General features: G+C 43.5%; 1 protein-coding gene across 3 annotated transcripts in view; it reads left to right on the top strand.

Moving 5' to 3' along the window:
• The first annotated feature begins 7,194 nt into the window (after window positions 1-7,194).
• LOC113892624 (ubl carboxyl-terminal hydrolase 18-like) overlaps window positions 7,195-20,070 on the top strand; it is a 31,610-nt gene continuing 18,734 nt past the window's right edge. Inside the window, exons 1-2 of one of the 3 annotated variants that reach the window (XM_027541704.1) lie at window positions 7,195-7,440; window positions 19,166-19,276. In XM_027541704.1, the coding sequence (XP_027397505.1) occupies window positions 19,273-19,276 (4 nt within the window). In that variant the 5' untranslated portion in view covers window positions 7,195-7,440; window positions 19,166-19,272. Of the gene's footprint in view, window positions 7,484-19,165; window positions 19,277-20,070 lie in introns of all 3 variants that reach the window. The other 2 variants (XM_027541705.1, XM_027541707.1) reach the window with 2 other exon arrangements.

Raw genomic sequence — 20,070 nt, 5'->3', positions numbered from 1 at the left:
AGCATCAGGGTCTTTTCAAATGACTCGGTTCTTCGCATCAGGTGGCCAAAGTATTGGAGTTTCAGTTTCAACATCAGTCCTTCCAATGAACATCCAGGACTGATCTCCTTTAGGATGGACTGGTTGGATCTGCTTGCAGTCCAAGGAACTCTCAAGAGTTCTCCAACACCACAGTTCAAAAGCATCAGTTCTTCTGCACTCAGCTTTCTTAGTCCAACTCTCACATCCATACACGACCAATGGAAAAACCATAGCCTTGACTAGATGGACCTTTGTTGGCAAAGTAATGTCTCTGCTTTTCAATATGCTGTCTAGGTTGGTCACAACTTTCCTTCCAAGGAGTGAGCATCTTTTATTTCATGGCTACAGTCACCATCTGCAGTGATTTTGGAGCCCAGAACAATAAAGTCAGCCACTGTTTCCCCATCCATTTGCCATGAAGTGATGGGACCAGATGCCATGATCTTAGTTTTCTGAATGTTGAGCTTTAAGCCAACTTTTTCACTCTCATCAAGAGGCTCTTCAGTTCTTCACTTTCTGCCATAAGGGTGGTATCATCTGCATATCTGAGGTATTAATATTTCTCCCGGCAATCTTGATTCCAGCTTGTGCTTTTTCCAGCCCAGTGTTTCTCATGATGTACTCTGCATATAAGTTAAATAAGCAGGGTGACAATATACAGCCTTGACATACTCCTTTTCCTATTTGGAACCAGTCTGTTGTTCCATGTCCAGTTCTAACTGTTGCTTCCTGACCTGCATATAGGTTTCTCAAGAGGCATGTCAGGTGGTCTGGTATTCCCATCTCTTTCAGAATTTTCCACAGTTTGTGGTGATCTACACAGTCAAAGGCTTTGGCATAGTCAATAAAGAAGAAATAGATGTTTTTCTGGAACTCTCTTGCTTTTTCCATGATCCAGTGGATGTTGGCAATTTGATCTCTGGTTCCTCTGCCTTTTCTAAAACCAGCTTGAACATCTGGAAGTTCACGGTTCACGTATTGCTAAAGCTGGCTTGTAGAATTTTAAGCATCATTTTACTAGCGTGTGAGATGAGTGCAATTGTGCAGAAGTGTGAGCATTCTTTGCATTGCCTTTCTTTGCGATTGGAATGAAAACTGACCTTTTCCAGTCCTATGGCCACTGCTGAGTTTTCCAAATTTGCTGGCATATTGAGTGCAGCACTTTCACAGCATCATCTTTTAGGGTTTAAAATAGCTCAACTGGAATTCCATCACCTCCACTATCTTTGCTCATAGTGATGCTTCCTAAGGCCCACTTGACTTCACATTCCCGGGTGTCTGGCTGTAGGTGAGTGATCACACCATCGTGATTATCTGGGTCATGAAGATCTTTTTTGTACAGTTCTTCTGTGTATTCTTGCCACCTCTTCTTAATATCTTCTGCTTCTGTTAGGTCCCTACCATTTCTGTCCTTTATTGAGCCCATCTTTGCATGAAATGTTCCCTTAATGGTAATCTTCTTTTATTTTCCTGTACTCTCATGCATAGCAGAGTCACCTGGGATATAGATAGAATCCTGAAACTACTTCACTGGAAATAAATACATTAAACTGTGTATCAAATGAATACCACAACCACATAGAAGAAAAAAATATAATCCATGGCACTGAACACAGTATTTTGATTATATATCTTCTGTGTAAAGATATAACAAATAGAAAAAAATACCTTGAACTTATTAAGTTTGTCGTTGATAGACAGTGTAGCTATTCTGAAACTCCCACTGTGTGCTCTCAGATTAAGCAAAGAAATAAATATATTGACACTAATGGGAGCCAAAGTTCTCAGTAGAAGATGGAATACACAATTACGAAATAGGATAGAGCACAGAACAACTCTGTAACAGTGGATCATATTTCAACTTTGGAGTCTTCAATATGAACTCATGTTTGCTCCTTTGGATTTTTTTTTCTTGATATGGGCCATTTTTAAAGTGCTTATTGAATTTGTTACAATATTGTTTCTGTTTTTATGGTTTGTTTTTTTTGTCTGAGAGGCATGTGGGATCCTAGCTCCCTGACCAGGGATCGAGCCTGTACCCCCTGCCCTGGAAGGCAAAGGCTTAACCCCTGAACCACAGGAAAAGTCCTCGATTTTGTTTTCTTAGCTCTGCCATTGAAAGAACTTAGAACCAATGGCATACCATAGCATTGAGAACATCTAGTGCTTGTATCTTGGTTTCTAAATGCCATTCCCCTCTAAAAGAAATTATGATTCACTGGAGAACTGGCTGATTTCAGGGCTGAGTCAGAAAAGTATTACTACAAGATGATCCTGGAATATCTTGGGCCAGAAGGTAAAGAAGTGCTCAAAAAATGATGGGAAATATGTCATAAAGACAGAGGAGTCAGTTTGACAGAGCTCCTAGTGGCCAATTGAGCACCAAAATTGACAAAGAAAGTACACATTGAATATAAACGAGTTTTTGCATCCAAAGAAACTGAAAAGCAAAGAGAAGGAGGGGAAGGGAAAGCCCTCGTTTTTAGCAGAATGCCAACTAACAAATGTAGAAGAACCACAGCAGAATCATTAGGGATTCGAAGATAAAGGCAGCTATTACTTTAAACAGTGAAAACAGATTTTATTTGGTAACCACTGACAGTAAGGGAAAGAGCTGAACTCCATTCTGACTGGTACAGAGGGGACTGGGTCTTTCAAGAAGAGAATGGGGGTGGAGTGGGGAGGAGGCTCAACTGAAAAGTCACAGACAGTGGTCTGTAAATGTAATCAGCTGCGTCTGCTGCTGGCAGGGCTCCCAGAGAGGGTTCTGTCCCCACAGAGACTGGGGATAGAGGTCCACATCTCAGAGGTCCTTGAGACCTCTCAGGTCCTTGAGAAAGACACTCCTGAGTTGAAGGAGGTATGGATACATCTCCAAGGGACAGAAAGGATTCTCAGTTGTAAGCCTTTTTAAATAAATGCTCTGAGAAACTGGGGCATACCACCTGGTATCAGTTAGAACAGACAGTAAATTATTTTGACAGCCTTGAGGCTTTTTCAGGCAAGAACTCAAAAGAAGGCTGGGTGTCCCAAGGATGTGGCTTTGCTGCCAGAGGCTGAGGTTTGATCTCCTCTCTCTGCTCTGCCTCCTACCCCCCACCCCAGCCCCCACCCCTACCTCTACTCTTTTTTTAAAGCAAGCTTCTTTGTTCAGGGGTTTAGATGGAGTGTTTGTGTGCAGTTTTATAATTCTCATGAGTTAAAGAATATTTACATATTCTCAAAGCATCTCTCTTCAGATTACTCATTAAAAGGGGATTACCTTTACAGTGGAGAAATCTGGTGGGCATCCTCTTAACCTGGGATGGATGTTATCATCACCAAGAGCAAGACCAATGGTCACTGGATGGCCTCTGACTAAAGGCACAGAGGATACATCATGTACATAGCATGGCTGTCAATCACGTGGAACCCAAATCCTATCAGTAGGAAACAAGCAGATAAACCCAAATTAAAGAACATTTTGGGAAACAAGAAGGATATACTTTTTTAAAAAGGCCAATATCATATAGGACAATAAAAAGTCAACTCCAGAGAAAAGGAATCTAAAGAGACATTAAAACTAGATGAAAAACCAGTGATTGATATTACTATAAACCTACCAGAATGGCTGAAACGAAAAATAGTGATAACACTAAGTGTTGGCAGATTTGCATGAAAACTGGATCACTTACATACTGCTGGTGGGGATGTAAAATGGTATAGTCACTCTGTAAAAGATTTTGACAATTTCTTTAAAAATTAAGCATGTATCATTATACTAGAAATTGTTCTTCTGGACATAATGCCAGGAAAATTAAAACTTAGGTCCACACAAAACTCCCATAAAGTTGTTAATAGTACCTTTGTTTGTAATAGAAACTGAAAATAACCCAGATATTCTACAACAGATGAATGGATAAACCAACTGTAGTCCACTAAAATAAAAAGATGCAAACTACTGATACATTCAACAACCTGGATGATTTTCTAGAGGGTTAAGCTAAGTGAAAAGGCCAATCTCCAAAGATTACGTGCTGTGTAAAATCAGATTGATTATATTGTTTGCAGCCAAAGATGGAGAAGCTCTATACAGTCAGCAAAAACAAGACCGGGAGCTGACTGTGCCTCAGATCATGAACTCCTTATTGCCAAATTCAGAATGAAATTGAAGAAAGTAGGAAAAACCACTAGACCATTTAGGTATGACCTAAATCAAATCCCTTATGATTATACAGTGGAAGTGAGAAATAGATTTAAGGGACTAGATCTGATAGTGTGCTTGAGGAACTATGGACGGAGGTTCATGGCATTGTACAAGAGACAGGGATCAAGACCATCCCCAAGGAAAAGAAATGCATAAAAGCAAAATGGCTGTCTGAAGAGGCCTTACAAATAGCTGTGAAAAGAAGAGAAGAGAAAAGCAAAGGAGAAAAGGAAAGATATACCCATTTGAATGCAGAGTTCCAAAGAATAGCAAGGAGAGATAAGAAAGCCTTCCTCAGTGATCAATGCAAAGAAAGAGAGGAAAACAATAGAATGGGAAAGACTAGAGATCTCTTCAAGAAAATTAGAGATACCAAGGGAACATTTTATGCAAAGATGGGCTCAATAAAGGACAGAAATGGTAGGGACCTAACAGAAGCAGAAAATATTAAGAAGAGGTGGCAAGAATACACAGAAGAACTGTACAAAAAAGATCTTCACAACCCAGATAATTATGATGGTGTGATCACTCACCTAGAGCCAGATATCCTGGAATGTGAAGTCAAGTGGGCCTTAGGAAGCATCACTATGGACAAAGCTAGTGGAGGTGATGGAATTCCAGTTGAGCTATTTCAAATCCTAAAAGCTGATGCTGTGAAAGTGCTGTACTCAATATGCCTGCAAATCTGGAAAACTCAGCAGTGGCCCCAGGACCGGAAAAGGTCAGTTTTTATTCCAATCCTAAAGAAAGGAAATGCCAAAGAATGCTCAAACTACTGCACAATTGCACTCATCTCACATGTTAGCAAAGTAATGCTCAAAATTCTCCAAGCCAGGCTTCAACAGTATGTGAACTGTGGACTTCCAGATGTTCAAACTGGATTTAGAAAAGGCAGAGGAACCAGAGATCAAATTGCCAACATCTGTTGGATCATCGAAAAAGCAAGAGCTCCAAAAAACCATCTACTTCTGTTTTATTGACTATGCCAAAGCCTTTGACTGTGTGGATCACCACAAACTGTGGAAAATTCTTTAACAGATGGGAATATCACACCACCTGACCTGCCTACTGAGAAATCTGTATGCAGGTCAAGAAGCAACAGTTAGAACTGGATGTGGAACAACAGACTGGTTCCAAATTGGGAAAGGAGTACAGCAGGGCTGTATGTTGTCACCCTGCTTATTTAACTTATATGCAGAGTACATCATGAGAAACGCTAGACTGGATGAAGCACAAGCTGGAATCAAGATTGCTGGGAAAAATATCAATAACCTCAGATATGTTGATGACAGAAAGCGAAGAACTAAAGAGTCTAGTGATAAAAGTGAAAGAGGAGAGTGAAAAAGTTGGCTTAAAGCTCAAAATTCAGAAAACTAAGATCATGACATCTGGTCCCATCACTTCAAAGCAGATAGATGGGGAAAAAGTAAAAACAGTGACAGACTTTATTTCTTTGTGCTCCCAAATCACTGCAGATGGTGATTGCAGCCTTGAAATTAAAAGACGCTTGCTCCTTGGAAGAAAAGTTGTGACCAATCTAGACAGCTTATTCAAAAGCAGAGACATTACTTTGCCAACAAAGGTCCATCTAATCAAGGCTATGGTTTTTCCAGTAGTCATGTATGGATGTGAGAGTTGGACTATAAAGAAAGCTGAGCGCTGATGAATTTATGCTTTTGAAGGGTGGTATTGGAGAAGACTCAGAGTCACTTGGACAGCAAGGAGATCCAACTAGTCCGTCCTAAAGGAAATCAGTCCTGAATGTTCATTGGAAGGACTGATGCTGAAGCTGAAACTCCAGTACTTTGGCCACCTGATGCGAAGAACTGACTCATTGTGAAAAGACCCTGATGCTGGGAAAGATTGAAGGTGTGAGGAGAATGGTGTGTTGGTTGGATGGCATCACTGAGTCAATGGACATGAGTTTGAGTAAACTCCGGGAGTTGGTGATGGACAGGCAGTCCATAGGTTGGCAAAGAGTCGGACACAACTGAGCAACTGAGCAAGTTGTCCATTTGTCCTTGAACCTTAACTTCTCTGCATGCCCATCTGGTGAGCCCCTAGTTTCAGCGACCTGTCATTTCATATGAAGGGATGGCAGTGGGAATTAGGGTTAAGACCCTCTGGAATCCTGGCTTCACCCCTTGTAATCTTGTGACCTTAGTCAAGTCACTTGGCCTCTTTTTTTTTTAAGGTTTTTTTTTTTTTGATGTTGGCCAATTTTACTGTGTTTTATCATTTCTGTTTTATGTTTTGGTGTTTTGGCCGTGAGGCATGTGGGATCTTAGCTCCCCAACCAGGGAGACCAGGGACCAAACCAGACCCCCTGCTTTGGAAGGGGAAATCTTAACCACTGGACCATCCGGGAAGTCCCACTTAGCCTCTCTGGAAATTAGTATTCTCGCCTATAAAACTGAAATAAAAATGGGGCCTCTACTAGGAACCTGTCATATAGACTGAATTAGGTTTAGAGCTTAGTAGGGAGCCTGGCATTTCTCAGGGACCCAGTGTACGTGAGGTGCTAAGGTGGAACAGTTCACTTTCTGTTCCCCACCAGCTCTGCGTCACAGCGGGTTCCCCGAACCAGCCCCCGTGCCGCCCCAGGGGTACCAGAGGACAGCGGGCTACGTCTTGCATCTATCTACCGTATGTCATCGAATCTACAAGCCATCCAATTTTAAGATACCCAATTTAAGAAATTACATCATTGCTTCAAGAAAGAAAAAAAAATGCTGTCACGTAATAACGAAATGCCAAACGACTGTAAAACACCTCCAAATGACTATGGAGATCTTAAAATGTCCAAACAAGAGCTTATTCTAGGAACCAGTTTAGGCCTTGTTCTGCAAACCGCGCGCAAGTTTAAACACGAAACCAACTGCGGAGGCACGGACTTCGAGCTCAGGAGCGCTTCCTCCGCTGAGTTTCGCTTTCAGTTCGCAGGAAACGAAAGCCTAGGGCCAGGGTAGGGGCGGGGACGGGGCGGGGACGAGGGTGTGGGCGGGGACAGAGGTGCTGGTGAAAGGGCGCCCGGTGAGCGGGGACCCAGAGGGCCAGAAGTAGGGGACCGAGGTGAGTAGGGAGGCGCGGGGACAGACGCGGGGACCGAAGTGGACGGACCGGGCGTCGCCCGCTGCGCCAGCCCCGCAGCCTCCTGGAGGGCCCCACACTGTGGCTGTACTTCCTCCGCATTCGACTTGGCAGCGCGGGTCTGACGCTTCGCGGCTCTTAAGGCAAGTTTGGTGGTACTTACTGGAAACTTTCTCTCTACGGAAGGTAAGGCGGGGCTCTGCTCATTGCCTCGTGGATACTGACAGAATTTATTTGGGTTCCGCGGATTATAATAATGGTCTGTATTCATTAATAGGTGTATTGGATCGATGCAGTTTTCCCACGCTGATGTACTCATTTAGACTTTTTGCATGACTTTAATTAAAGAAGAAATGGCAAAACTGTCGAAGCTTGTAAGAAAAATTCCAAAAAATGCAGACAAATCTGTGAGATAGAAATAAGGTTTCTTTTAATCGCTAACTCGCTATCATTTTTTTGGGTACCTTACCAGAAATTTTTATATGTACAACTCCAAAATTGCTCTGTAAGTTTGCTTTCCCCCCACCTAACAGTATATTATAGACATGTTTCTATGGCAAGAGATAGGGTAGGTCCACCTCATTTTAAAAACTGGTGAAAAATATGAGAGGTACGTCTTTCTGTTTAAACATTCCATGGACATTTAGGTTCTTTCCCGTTTTTACTGGTATGGATGATACAACAGTATCATTTATAGTCATAGTTGTGCAAAATATGAGCATATTTGTGGAGAGTTCCTATAAGTAGAATTGCTGGGTCAGTGGCATACAGACTGAGAAATTTTAAAGATTTTGTTAAATTGTGCAAATCAGAATATTTTAGTCTGAAGTTAGACCTTTAAACCTAAAACTCTATTCTATGACCCCTGAAAATCTGGACTTAAAGCGTTTTGAAAATTAAAGCAGAGCCTTCACTTTCATGCTTTACGGCATTGAGGTAGCTATACTTTGAAATCGTTGAAATAGGGGCACATATTTAAATTATTTCTTTTTGGTGGCTCAGACAGTGAAGAATCTTCCTGCAATGCGGGAGACCTGGGTTTGATCCCTGGGTTGGGAAGATCCCCTGGAGAAGGAAATGGCAACCCACTCCAGTATTCTCACCTGGAGAATTCCATGGACCTAGGAACCTGGTGGGCTACAGTCCATAGTATCACAAAAGAGTCAGACATGACTGGGTCACAAAAGAGTCAGATATGACTGAGCGACTGACACATACTTTGCATTTGGTGTCACACTGTGAGGGTGAGGTGGGGGCTTCAGCCTGGACATTTAGGAGGTCTGCTGTGCTCATAGGAACCAGACAGGCCATCAGCTAACAGGTACACAGCTCCATCCTGGTTTTTGGATCTCTATCAAGGAACTGGAAAAAAAAGAAACTTAAATTTTTTTTTAACCAATAAAAATTCATTGCACAGTATAGATGCTTTTATATTAAATATGGTGATGAGCTTGCAAAGAGGTTTCATCTGGAGTGCTTCAGTCTGTGTGCCCAGTGCATTACCATTACTGGAGAAGCACACACAAACATGAAATATGAGATCTGAATCTGTTGCCATGATGGGTTTGATTTGGACTGTGAGGCTTGCATCACATTCCAGGCATGTAGGTTTTGTTCCTCTTTGGGCATTTAAGGACGGATTTGGTTTTCCTTGCAGAGAGTCTAGTAGTGAGTGAAGAGCCCAGTTAGAGCCCCGGGCCAGCCCAGGTTTCCTACATTGGGTCTTACGCTGTTTCTCTGAAGTCTCCGGTTGTTTCTGTGGCAACAATGGTGCCTAGTCTAAGCCAGCTGTTTCTGTCCTCCACATCTCCCATTTATAAGCGTGAAACTTTTAGGAAGAGTGAGTTAAGTTAGTTTTGTTCTTTGGAACCTAAAATTTTATTAAATAGGAGACTATTTTTCAGAGCAATTTTAGGTTCACAGCAAAATTGAGTACACAGAGTTCCTATATACCTCCTGCCCCTCCAGCCTCCTCCACTGTAAACAGTTTGTTACAATTTATGAACATAGGTCGTTATCATCCAAAGTCTGTGCTTTACATTAGGGTTCATTGTTCTGTGCATTCTATGAATTTTGACAAATGTATAATGGCGTGTATCCACCATGTGTCAGACAGAATAGGAATAGTCTCACTGCCCTAAGAATCCTGTGTTGGAGCCCATTTTTCAGTCAGGCATTGAGTTTGAAAATTCAGCATCGTTAAAATATTCCTCAAAATATATCCATTCTCCTTTCCCCCGTCACCACTTGCTTAGCTCACTTTCCCCATCCTTCTCAGATCTTTAAGTTTCGCTTTCTTTTGCCCCACCTACCTGTCTCCTCTGTGACTAGCTCTGAAGTTTCCCTCCTCTCTCTCTTGCTCTTTGGGATCTGGCCTCTCACCTCTCCAGATGATACCTCCACTGGGTTTTACTGTCTTATTTTCAAGGTCTGGCAGACTGCAAAGTAATGTCTCTGGAAAACAGGCTGATCCCTTCCTACTGTTTCATCAGATTTCCTTCGATGTGGTCTCAAAGTCCTAGGTTTTGCTCATGGAATTGTCAACCGCCATCATTTCTCTGTCAGTTTAACTTTCCTAGGCTGATCCTCATAAGGGGAACAACTGTTTATGACTATTGAAAATATTTACTAAGAAAAGAGAGAGTGTTATCTGAGCCATTTAACATGAGCCTGTTAATTATGCCACTTATATTTAGCATTTTCTGAGTTTATTATGTTCTCCTCCCTTCACCTTTTATAAAAGGATTGAGAAAAAATTGTAAAACTTCTCATTCCTAATTCACTAATTTTTTGGATCTTAGAATAGAAACACTATTGCTAAGAAGGACTCCCTTAAAAGATTTTAAATCTATGCCTTATATGATTTATTGCTTGTTTAAAATCATATTAATTGTAAGAAATCAAGAGAAATAATTCAGGGAAAGACAAAAATGATTTGTAACCAATTGGAATTACCCTTTAATGACATTTTTGATATATTTTGTCTCAGTCTTTTTTTCTCTATGTGTGTAGTTATGTTTTATAAAATTGAATTCATACTATGTAATTTGTAAAATAAAGAAAATAGGCTGTAAAAATGAATTTTGGTGAACAGTCTTCACATAGATCTTTGTATGGATCTCTATTTCTTGAAGCCAGAGTCCTGGAGCAGAGTCATGTTAACCAGTAGTCTTTCAGCTAAAAGTATCAGGAACCCATTTCAGGCTAATTTTAAAAAGAGCAGAGGGGATTCTGAGTGGAGACCTCTGGGGGCAGGCATCTGGAGGCTGGGTTGGTCCAGGGCCTCAGCTGGCCGTCTTGGGACTTTGTCTTCTTCTCCGTCTCTTAGTTCTGTTACCTGTCATTGGCCCTTTTCCTTGGCTGGGGTTTTTTCTTCCTGTAGTGGGAAAGATGGTCTGATTTACAATCTTCTGGCCTAAAATCTCATCTAAGAAGTCTAAAGGCTGATTATTATCAGTCCTGATTGGGTTGTGTGACCATTGCAGAAACAGCCACCGTGAGCCCTGTGAGGCCAGGCCTCTGAGCCAGGCAGTGGGTGTGGGCTCCACCCAGTCTTCATAGTCTGAAAGTTGAGAGAGTTTTTGTAAAGAAAAAGTGAGTCTGCTACCAAAAAGTGGGGTACTGGGCTGCAGAAATGACAGCTGTCCACTGGAGTCGTTTTTGAGGTGTGGTGCGCATTGCCAAGTGTGCGCCCAGGCTGACTGTGGTTGTCCACTCCCCGTGGCCATGTGTGGATGAGGAGCTGCTGCTCTGCACCTCGTCTGTGTCTGCCCAGGTGACACTATGAGATCTTCACTGCTGACGCCTTAAATGGAAATAAAGCAGCCGGGAAATCATGCCCCTTTAGGGAGAGCAATACTGGAACTGAACTGAAAACAGTCTTCATGAAATGACTTGAAGGTAGCTGGTCTGCACGCACACCTCTGTGCCGGTGGTCAGCCCCCTGAAGCCTGAACTTGGTCAGTGCTTGTCCAGAATAGCCTCTCAGCCTTAATGCGACCGTAGGCGCATTCACTCGGGAATCTTGTCAAAATGCAGATTCCAGTCCTGCCTCTTTAACAGACTTCAGGTGGTACGTACGCCACTGGTCCAGAGACCTGCCTTTCTAGTGACAAGATGTTAGATAAGTGGTCGCCAGTATTTTAGCAAAACGAAAGAAAACCTCCCCTTCAGATAAGAATCATACTCTCAATATCCATTAATTGAGAAAACACATTGGAAATTACTACATATTCAGAAAAGCTTTTACACCTTTTGGCAGAACACTAAAGGACTGAATGTTAAACTCAATGTTTGATTACAGGTGAGGCCATCTGCCTCTCGCCTGTGCTGAAATGCACTCCAATTTCAGTATATTGCTGGGGTTGAAGAACGGGAGGATCTTATAGCTGGTGTCCCCTGAGAAGCGTTTGGATTCTCAACAAGGCTTTTAGTGTGGCTACTTCTTCAGTACTTTCCAGTGAACAAACTGCAGGTGCTAAGTTCTGCAAACTACAGCATTAGGGCGTATTTGTGTGAGTGTGTGTGTTATTGTTTGAGTAGCCTTTTAATCACATAGTGTCTGCTATTCAGTAGTGTTTGAACATCTTACAGTAAGTTTGTGACAAAACCATTCCAAAATCTCTGATGAAGGATGGCGAAACTGTCTCGTTGTCTTTCTCTGACCAGGATTTCTTGTTGCATTCTTCTGTGCTATAGTTACCTCCTGGACACATACTGAAGGGTGTGAACAAAACACTGTATGCCAGACCTGCCATATAATTTGTGGGTCCCCTAGTAAAGTAAGAACATGGGGCTCCTTATTAAACAGTTGTGAAGAATTTCAAGACTGCAACAAGGGAGCATTAAACCAAACCGGGCACTTCTGTGTGTGTCTTTGCAGCTACACAGGTTGTGTACTCATCAAGCCAGCCCTGACTATGTCTGTGACTGCCAAACCATTCATAGCCTTCACCTTGTTTGCTCCACTGTTGATGACAACTGTATGACTTTGACATTTAAAAAACTGGTTTTCCAGTCTATAAATATTCTTCAATCAAACTTCTTAGGAGAGAATCTGACTGGACTCACCATTAACCCATCATGCTGTTTAAAATAGGCTCTGGTTGTTTCTGCCTGTTCAGATGCTTGGTGTATATGATACAGAAGTAGCACATTTAAAATGATCACTGTTTATTTGATGTGTACAGCAGAATGTAATTCAGAAAATTTATTTCTAGAAACATATTTTCCAGAGCAGGTTGTCCTTAGGATTCATAGTTTAGGTAACTGTCAAAAGTCAAGCGTTTTATTTCCAACCATTGAATTGAGTAACCATCTAAAGTCATCATTCAGACAAGCGTTTTTAACCTCCACAAGTAGAACAGATCTTAAAAAGAGTGCTTGATTCATGTGTATAGTCTGATTTTTGAAGTTTGACAAGTGTGAACAAACTGTGTTTTTGGCATTTGGTTTCTTTTCAGATTTTTTAATATTGTTTCTTATACCTGGATTGAAAAATGATTTATTCTTGATTTTTTTGTAGATATTTTTGGAGTTTTTCCTCCTGATGATAACTGGTAAAACTGATGTTCTGGTTTAAATTCATCTACACAAGATTTGAAGTATTTGCAAAAAAAATAATTTGCAGATATGTTTTTTTTTTTCTTGAAAGACTCATGACTTAATTGGAATTACATAATTAAAATTTAAATACAATTCTTAGAGATTATTTTGTTTAATATGAGAAGTCTGACATACTGAACAATTTTGCAAAGTGTAGAATTGTTACAATCTAACTCTGTTATTCTAAATTACTTTAAAATTTAATAAAATTGCCTAACATAGCTTTGTAAATCAGCTATATTCCAATAAAAAATTTTCATAAAGTTGTAAGCCAAAAAAGATAAAATATTCTCTGTAAGCTATTTAGCAAACTTATTCACTCTCTTTACTACATGTATTTTCAATTTCTTTTCCTTTTTTAATATTTTAAGATAATTTTATGCATATAATTAGTGGTCCAAACCATTCACTGTTGCAGCATCTTTCTTTTGCAGTGAAAATTATGCTTTAATGTCTCAACATAGAAAGTATATGAGATTCTCTACCCTAAGCTGTGTGGATCATTTGCAACTGGATCTTCAGATATTAACAGTTAATCCAGGTGACCCCCCTTTTTTGTTACACTGGTCACCTGGGGGGTGACCACAATGACCATTCAATCATGTGCCAGTGCAGGGACACCAGGAGGGACACTGAGGTGGGCGTTTGGTGGTTGGGCTCTCAAAGGCTGAGGCCAAAGAGTGGATGGATCTTAGCTGAATAATAATAAAGTGAAGCCATGCTCTGGTACTTCCTACTCCATCTGAAAAATGGAAGTCTTCATACAGTGTTTAGCGTGCGTTTTGGATACGGTGCCACTTTCGTCCAGAGCTCTGTCTGTAGATGGGAATGACTGGTCTTTCTGTCAGATCTAGGGTTTGGTATTTTGTCTTTTACTATCTGTTCTTCAGTGTGTGCTCTGGTCTGCCTACTTGGTACTCTGCTCTGCAGTCTGTCTTCAGCCTTTGTCTACACGGTCATTCCCCTGCATCCCACTAGGTGGCAGGGCTGACACACCCACATGATTCGGCTTCTGCTTTTCTCGCTGGAGACAGAGCTCTGAGGGAATCTGCCTTTAAGGTTAGGGTTCTTCTTAATTAAATTAATTAAACTGAGTGTCTTTGGGAAAAATCCTGGGAGTGATCTGTGATTCAGATTTGTCAGCAGTAGGTCAGCTCTGTGTTCCCTGCTGGGCTATGCAATGTGAATGACTCCTTCATGCCCATGTCAGACCTGTGTCTTCATGCCTGTGTCTTGTCTCCTCAGACTACTGCCCTTGACTCCAAGTTCCAATTAATTCATTAGCTGCTGCTGCTGCTGCTGCTAAGTCGCTTCAGTCGTGTCCGACTCTATGCGACCCCATAGACGGCAGCCCACTAGGCTCCGTCGTCCCTGGGATTCTCCAGGCAAGAACACTGGAGTGGGTTGCCATTTCCTTCGCCAATGCATGAAAGTGAAAAGTGAAAATGAAGTTGCTCAGCCGTTTCCTACTCTTTGCGACCCCATGGACTGTAGCCTACCAGGCTCCTCTGTCCATGGGATTTTCCAGGCAAGAGTACTGGAGTCGGTTGCCATTGCCTTCTCCGATTCATTAGCTAGTGAATTATAAATAAATGTTTATGAACCCCTTTCCCCTAGCTGGAACATTACTGGCAAGTACATGCTTTCTGCTTGTCTCTTCCCTCTGCTTCCCTGTCAGAGGTAATGGCCTTTTTGATCATAGTTATCCATTTAAGAAGCTTTATCTCCTGTGCCCATTGATGCCTGAACAATGTAATATCTCATTTTCCTTGAGTTTGAATTACAAAAGAAATATTATATATTATCTTCTAAGAATTGTCTTTTGACTCAGCACTGTTTCTAAGATTTACCCTTTCCGGACATGTTCACTCAGGTGCAGCTAAGGAGTATAATTTCACTGTGTACATCTATTACAGCCCATGTACTCATTCTTCTGCCTTTGGGTCAAGTGCTTGGATTGTTTCCATGTTTTTGCTGTACAAACAGGACTGATGTGAACTTTCTTGTATATGTCTCCAGGGACGCACGTAAGAATTTCTCTTAAAAATTTTTGGGTCGAAGTTAAGTGAAACTAGATGATGCCAAATTGTTTTCCCAAGTGATTGTACCATTTTACACACCCCCCAAGTGGTGTGTAAGAGATTGTATTTATCTACATTCTTTCCAACACTTGGTTCAGTCACAAATTTTTTTGGCTGCACTGAGCCCTTGTTACTTGAACCGTGAACTTCCAGATGTTCAAACTGATTTTAGAAAAGGGAGAGGACCCAGAGATCAAATTGCCAACATCCACTGGATCATTAAAAAAGCAAGAGAGTTCCAGAAAAACATCTATTTCTGCTTTATTGACTCTGCCAAAGCCTTTGACTGTGTGGATCACAGTAAACTGTGGAAAATTCTGAAAGAGATGGGAATACCAGACCACCTGACCTGCCTCTTGAGAAACCTGTATGCAGGTCAGGAAGCAACAGTTAGAACTGGACATGGAACAACAGACTGGTTCCAAATAGGAAAAGGAGTACGTCAAGGCTGTCTATTGTCACCCTGCTTATTTAACTTATATGCAGAGTACATCATGAGAAATGCTGGGCTGGAGGAAGCACAAGCTGGAATCAAGACTGCCAGGAAAAATATCAATAACCTCAGATACGCAGATGACACCACCCTTATGGCAGAAAGTGAAGAAGAACTAAAGAGCCTCTTGATGAAAGTGAAAGAGGAAAGTGAAAAGGTTGGCTTAAAGCTCAACATTCAGAAAACTAAGATTATGGCATCCAGTCTCATCACTTCATGGCAAATAGACGGGGAAACAGTGGAAGTAGTGGCTGACTTTATTATTCTGGGCTCCAAAATCATTGCAGATGGTGATTACAGCTGTAAAATAAAAGATGCTTACTCCTTGGAAGAAAAGTTATGACCAACTTAGACAGCATATTAAAAAGCAGAGACATTACTTTGCCAACTACGGTCCATCTAGTCAAGGCTATGGTTTTTCCATTTGTCATGTATGGATGTAAGAGTTGGACTATAAAGAAAGCTGAGCACCGAAGAATTGATGCTTTTGAACTGTGGTGTTGGAGAAGACTCTTGAGAGTCCCTTGGACTGCAAGGAGATCCAACCAGTCCATCCTAAAGGAGGTCAGTCCTGAGTGTTCATTGGAAGGACTGATGTTGAAGCTGAAACTCCAATACTTTGGCCACCTAATGCGAAAAGCTGACTCATTTGAAAAGACCCTGATGCTGGGAAAGACTGAGGGCAGGAGGAGAAGGGAACCACAGAGGATGAGATGGTTGGATGGCATCATCGACTCGATGGACGTGGGTTTGGGTGGACTCCGGGAGTTGGTGATGGACAGGGAGGCCAGGCGTGCTGCGGTTCATGGGGTCGCAAAGAGTCGGACACGACTGAGCGCCTGAACTGAGCCCTTGTTGTGGTGCACACAGGCTTTCTCTAGTTGTGGAGTGCTGGCTCTAGAGCACGGGCTCAGTAGTTGTGTCATATGGGCTTAGTTGTCCTGTGGCGTGGGGGATCTTCCCTGACCAGAGATTGAACCTGTGTCCCCTGCATTGGAAGGTATATTCTTAACCACTGGACCACCAGGGAAGTCCCCAGAATTCTTAACCGATGCCAGTTTAACAGTGTAAAATGGTATCTCATTATGGTCAAGGTTTGCAGTTCCCTGACCACTAGTGACCACTTAACTTTTTATAAAACTTCAAATTCTGAAACTCTACATTTTTTCCAGTCCTGACTTAGATTCAGCTATGCAGATTTGCTCAGAGTCCTTTGCACACTCTTCCCACATGCTCCTCCCCCAACCATTGGGCTTCTTTGCACATCACCTGCCTTGTCCCAAGGTGTCCTTTATTTTAAACCATACCCTTTCCTTCATAATAAACTCAGATCCAGACCCACTTTTCCCACAAAACTTGCCCTTGTGAACATCAGGGAATTTAGGTCACTTCATTTAAACACTGAGTCCTAATAGGCCTCTCAGCCAGTGGCTAAAGTGCAGATGGGTGCAAGGCGTTTAGCTACGTTTATTAATAACCTTAGGGGGAGTTCCATGGTGGTCCAGTGGTTAAGACTCTGTGTTCCCCATGAAGGGGCCTGGGTTCAATCCTGGCTGGGGAACTAGATCCTGTCCACTGCAACTAAGAGATCCCTCATGCTACAGCTAAGATCCAGCACAGCCAAATAAATGTTTAAAAGCAAACCCTTAACTTTGTACACTGTGACCTTGTAATTATATTTCTAAGAATCTCTCCCAAATACTGATTTAGCGACTGGTTGTATCTGATGGTCAGGTAAGTTAGAAAGCCACAGACTTATTTGCATCAGGATAGGGAAATGATGGTCATGAGTTTGCGCAAGCTCTGCAAGATACAGAACAGGGAAGTCTGGTGTGCTGCAGTCCATAGTGTCACAAAGAGTTGGACACGACTGAGTGACTGAACGACAACAAGGGGAATAATTGAGCAAACAGTATGGGTTGTGGCCTCAGCTTAGACTCTGGGCAGGCCTGAGCCCTGAGCTGCCGGCAAAGCTGAAGCCCTATCAGCAGAACTCCATGAGATGAAAAGGCAGGAGGCAGTGGGAGGCCTGGGCGTAGATCCCACTTCCGTATCAAGTCTGCTTGTAGACACAAGGGAACCTTTGTGCATGGATCGCTGTGTTGGGCAGTGCCCTGCAGACACCTGTGTGCACTCTGGGAAGGTACAGACAGGGTACGGTGCTTGGGACCTGTTCTGAGACTCCTGAGATTCCAAGTATACCTGGAGAGGATGCACAGGTAGCTGAAGTCTGTGCTGTCTGGAGGAAGTGGGTTCTGGTTCACGTGACCTTGTTTACAGCTGTGGTTTTGTTGTATCTGTGACCTTTGGTTTGACTGAGGAAAAATCAGATAGGTAGAGAAAGGTTTTATACCTAAAGATATTCCCTGTATTTTTTTTTTTTTTAAGTAATGGTAAATAATTGAAAACAACCAGATTATTCCACAGTGTTTGTTGCTATATTAGGAATCATTGTGAAATGGTTGATAATGTACTGCTTTTTCTATCTCATGTTACAAGAATTTTCCCAAGTCATTTTAAGCACTTTACAAATTTTCTTGTGTGCTGATATAGCAACAAAATTACAGGCCTCTGTCAGTGACCCGTGACCACAGAAGGGGAAAAGGAGAAAGCCCAGGGCAGAAAAGAATGTGTGATAAAGTTTATTATGTGACTGTGCACACATGGGCGTGGTGTTTGGGTTCTCAAGGACATTTACCAGTCAGTGCTGGCTGAGTGTCGGCATTTCTTGGTGGAGCCTGTTGAGAAGAAGAGTATATACTGTGTGTGTGTGTGTGTGTGTGTGTGTTGTCTAAGAAAACTCAATAGACTGAGGACCTGCTATTGACTTGCTCCTCCGTTGATGGTGTCATCCCAGCTGAGATGATCGTGGGAGAGGTGTGCTGGGGAGCACCCTTGGGAAGACACCAGGGCGGGGGGCAGGGAGAAGTGAACACAGCAGGCTGGGCAAAGAGGGGACTCGAACTGCCAGACTCTGCAACAGAAGCCTCAGCTGATCCTAAGGGGAACTCGGGACTGGGTGACCCTTCAGAGCTATCACACCTTCAGGCAGGTGGTAAGGCCGTCATGCCCCTCATTGTCCAACCCCTGGAGAGGGACTGGGCCAGCTGTCTTCACTGGGATGAATTCCTCGGGGGCCTCAGTGGGGGGCTGTTGACCACCAACACCTGTCGGCCTGGGGAAGGGCTTCTGCCCTTCCAGAGTCTGGGTGTCGCCACCTCCCACCACAGGCAATATAGCTGTTCCCACATCAGGGTACAATGAGCCAGGTATCCGGATGGTCCTTGTACCGCACCCGTGGGGCGTCAACAGCACCCTGGCTTCCCCGCTGAGGAACCAGGACAGGCTTCCTCCGGTCCAGCATGCAGACAGCCTTCGGGCAGTGGCACTGATGGCCTCCAGCGATGGTTTGGGCCTGGGATTGAGCAACAGGGAGACCCAGGTGTATGGCCTGGACCCTTGGTGAATGTGGAGCCGTTTGCCTGAATAGAGAGCCCGGAGGTAGGGGGAGAGGTTGTGGCCATGGGTCCTGATGAGGAGACAGTGGGGATGAGGGACCACAGGGATGGTGCTCGCCGAGTTGTCGATTTTCGCCCTATAGCTTTGTGGCTGGTCTCCCCAGACACTGACCCTCTAAGACTGACTGTTAGAAGTCAAAACTGGTCACACAGATGTTCTTCCTCTTCACAGAGGGCCTCCCAAGGCCAGCTCATGAGCGCTCTTCTGGGAAGTGAGGTCTAGCTGTCCTGAAGACGCCTGCAGCAGCTGTCAGTCCAGGGACCTTGGAGCAACCACTGATGGGTACGTGCCGGGACCCCTGCCGGTCCTGGCTGTCTGCACGTTTCTCTGCAGAGCCCATTGAGAAGGACGAGGCAGAGGAAGCCCAAGCCCACCAGCCAAGACCCCGCTTCTGCTCTTTTGTCTGCATAGAAACGCTTTGCTTGTCCACTGGACCCTGAAGCCGTGGAGCCGTGTGGTCCATGAGGCCTGCTCTCTTGTGCCTCCACTTTGGCAGCTGTGCAGTGGGGACTGTTGAGCTCCTGAGCACATAGGCTTGTTGGGAAAAATGGGGACCACTTTAATCCCGCACACCTGGGGCTTCTGCTGAGTGGGGAGTGGACATCTGTGGCCCTGCTGGACCAGATTCCTGGTTCTTGTTGCCCTAGCATGTATACCAGAGCCCTTTCCCCAGGAACTCTGAGAAAGTGGACTCCCTTCCTCTTAAATGACACACCTTGTAGGGCCTGCTGAGCACAGGGTGGGTGGGAGAGGGGAGGTTGGTGGTTAGTGGGTCAGAGAAATGCTCTCTTGGTTTTCCCACATCCACGGAAGTTCCCGGTAGCTTGCAGCCTCTTGAAGTAAGTTCAGATGAGGTGGGTCCCCCAAGCTTTCTCTTGATTTCCTCCCACCGTGTGGTAGGGCCTGGGTAGGGTGTTTGCACCAGGGTCTGGAATAGGTTGTCTGGGAGGGTGTTCTTGGCCCTGACCCCGTGGATGCCCACTGTGGCCCAGCGCTGTGGGGCAGCTGCCGGGCAGGGCTCCGAGCTCCCCCAGATGCTGTCTGTAGTCTTCTCTTCCTCTGCTCTTACTGCTGCA

Source organism: Bos indicus x Bos taurus, chromosome 5 (assembly GCF_003369695.1).
Source record: "Bos indicus x Bos taurus breed Angus x Brahman F1 hybrid chromosome 5, Bos_hybrid_MaternalHap_v2.0, whole genome shotgun sequence".
NCBI classification, from domain to species: Eukaryota; Metazoa; Chordata; class Mammalia; order Artiodactyla; family Bovidae; genus Bos; species Bos indicus x Bos taurus.
Note: the sequence above shows the minus strand (reverse complement) of the source record. Positions and strands in the feature narration are given on the sequence as shown.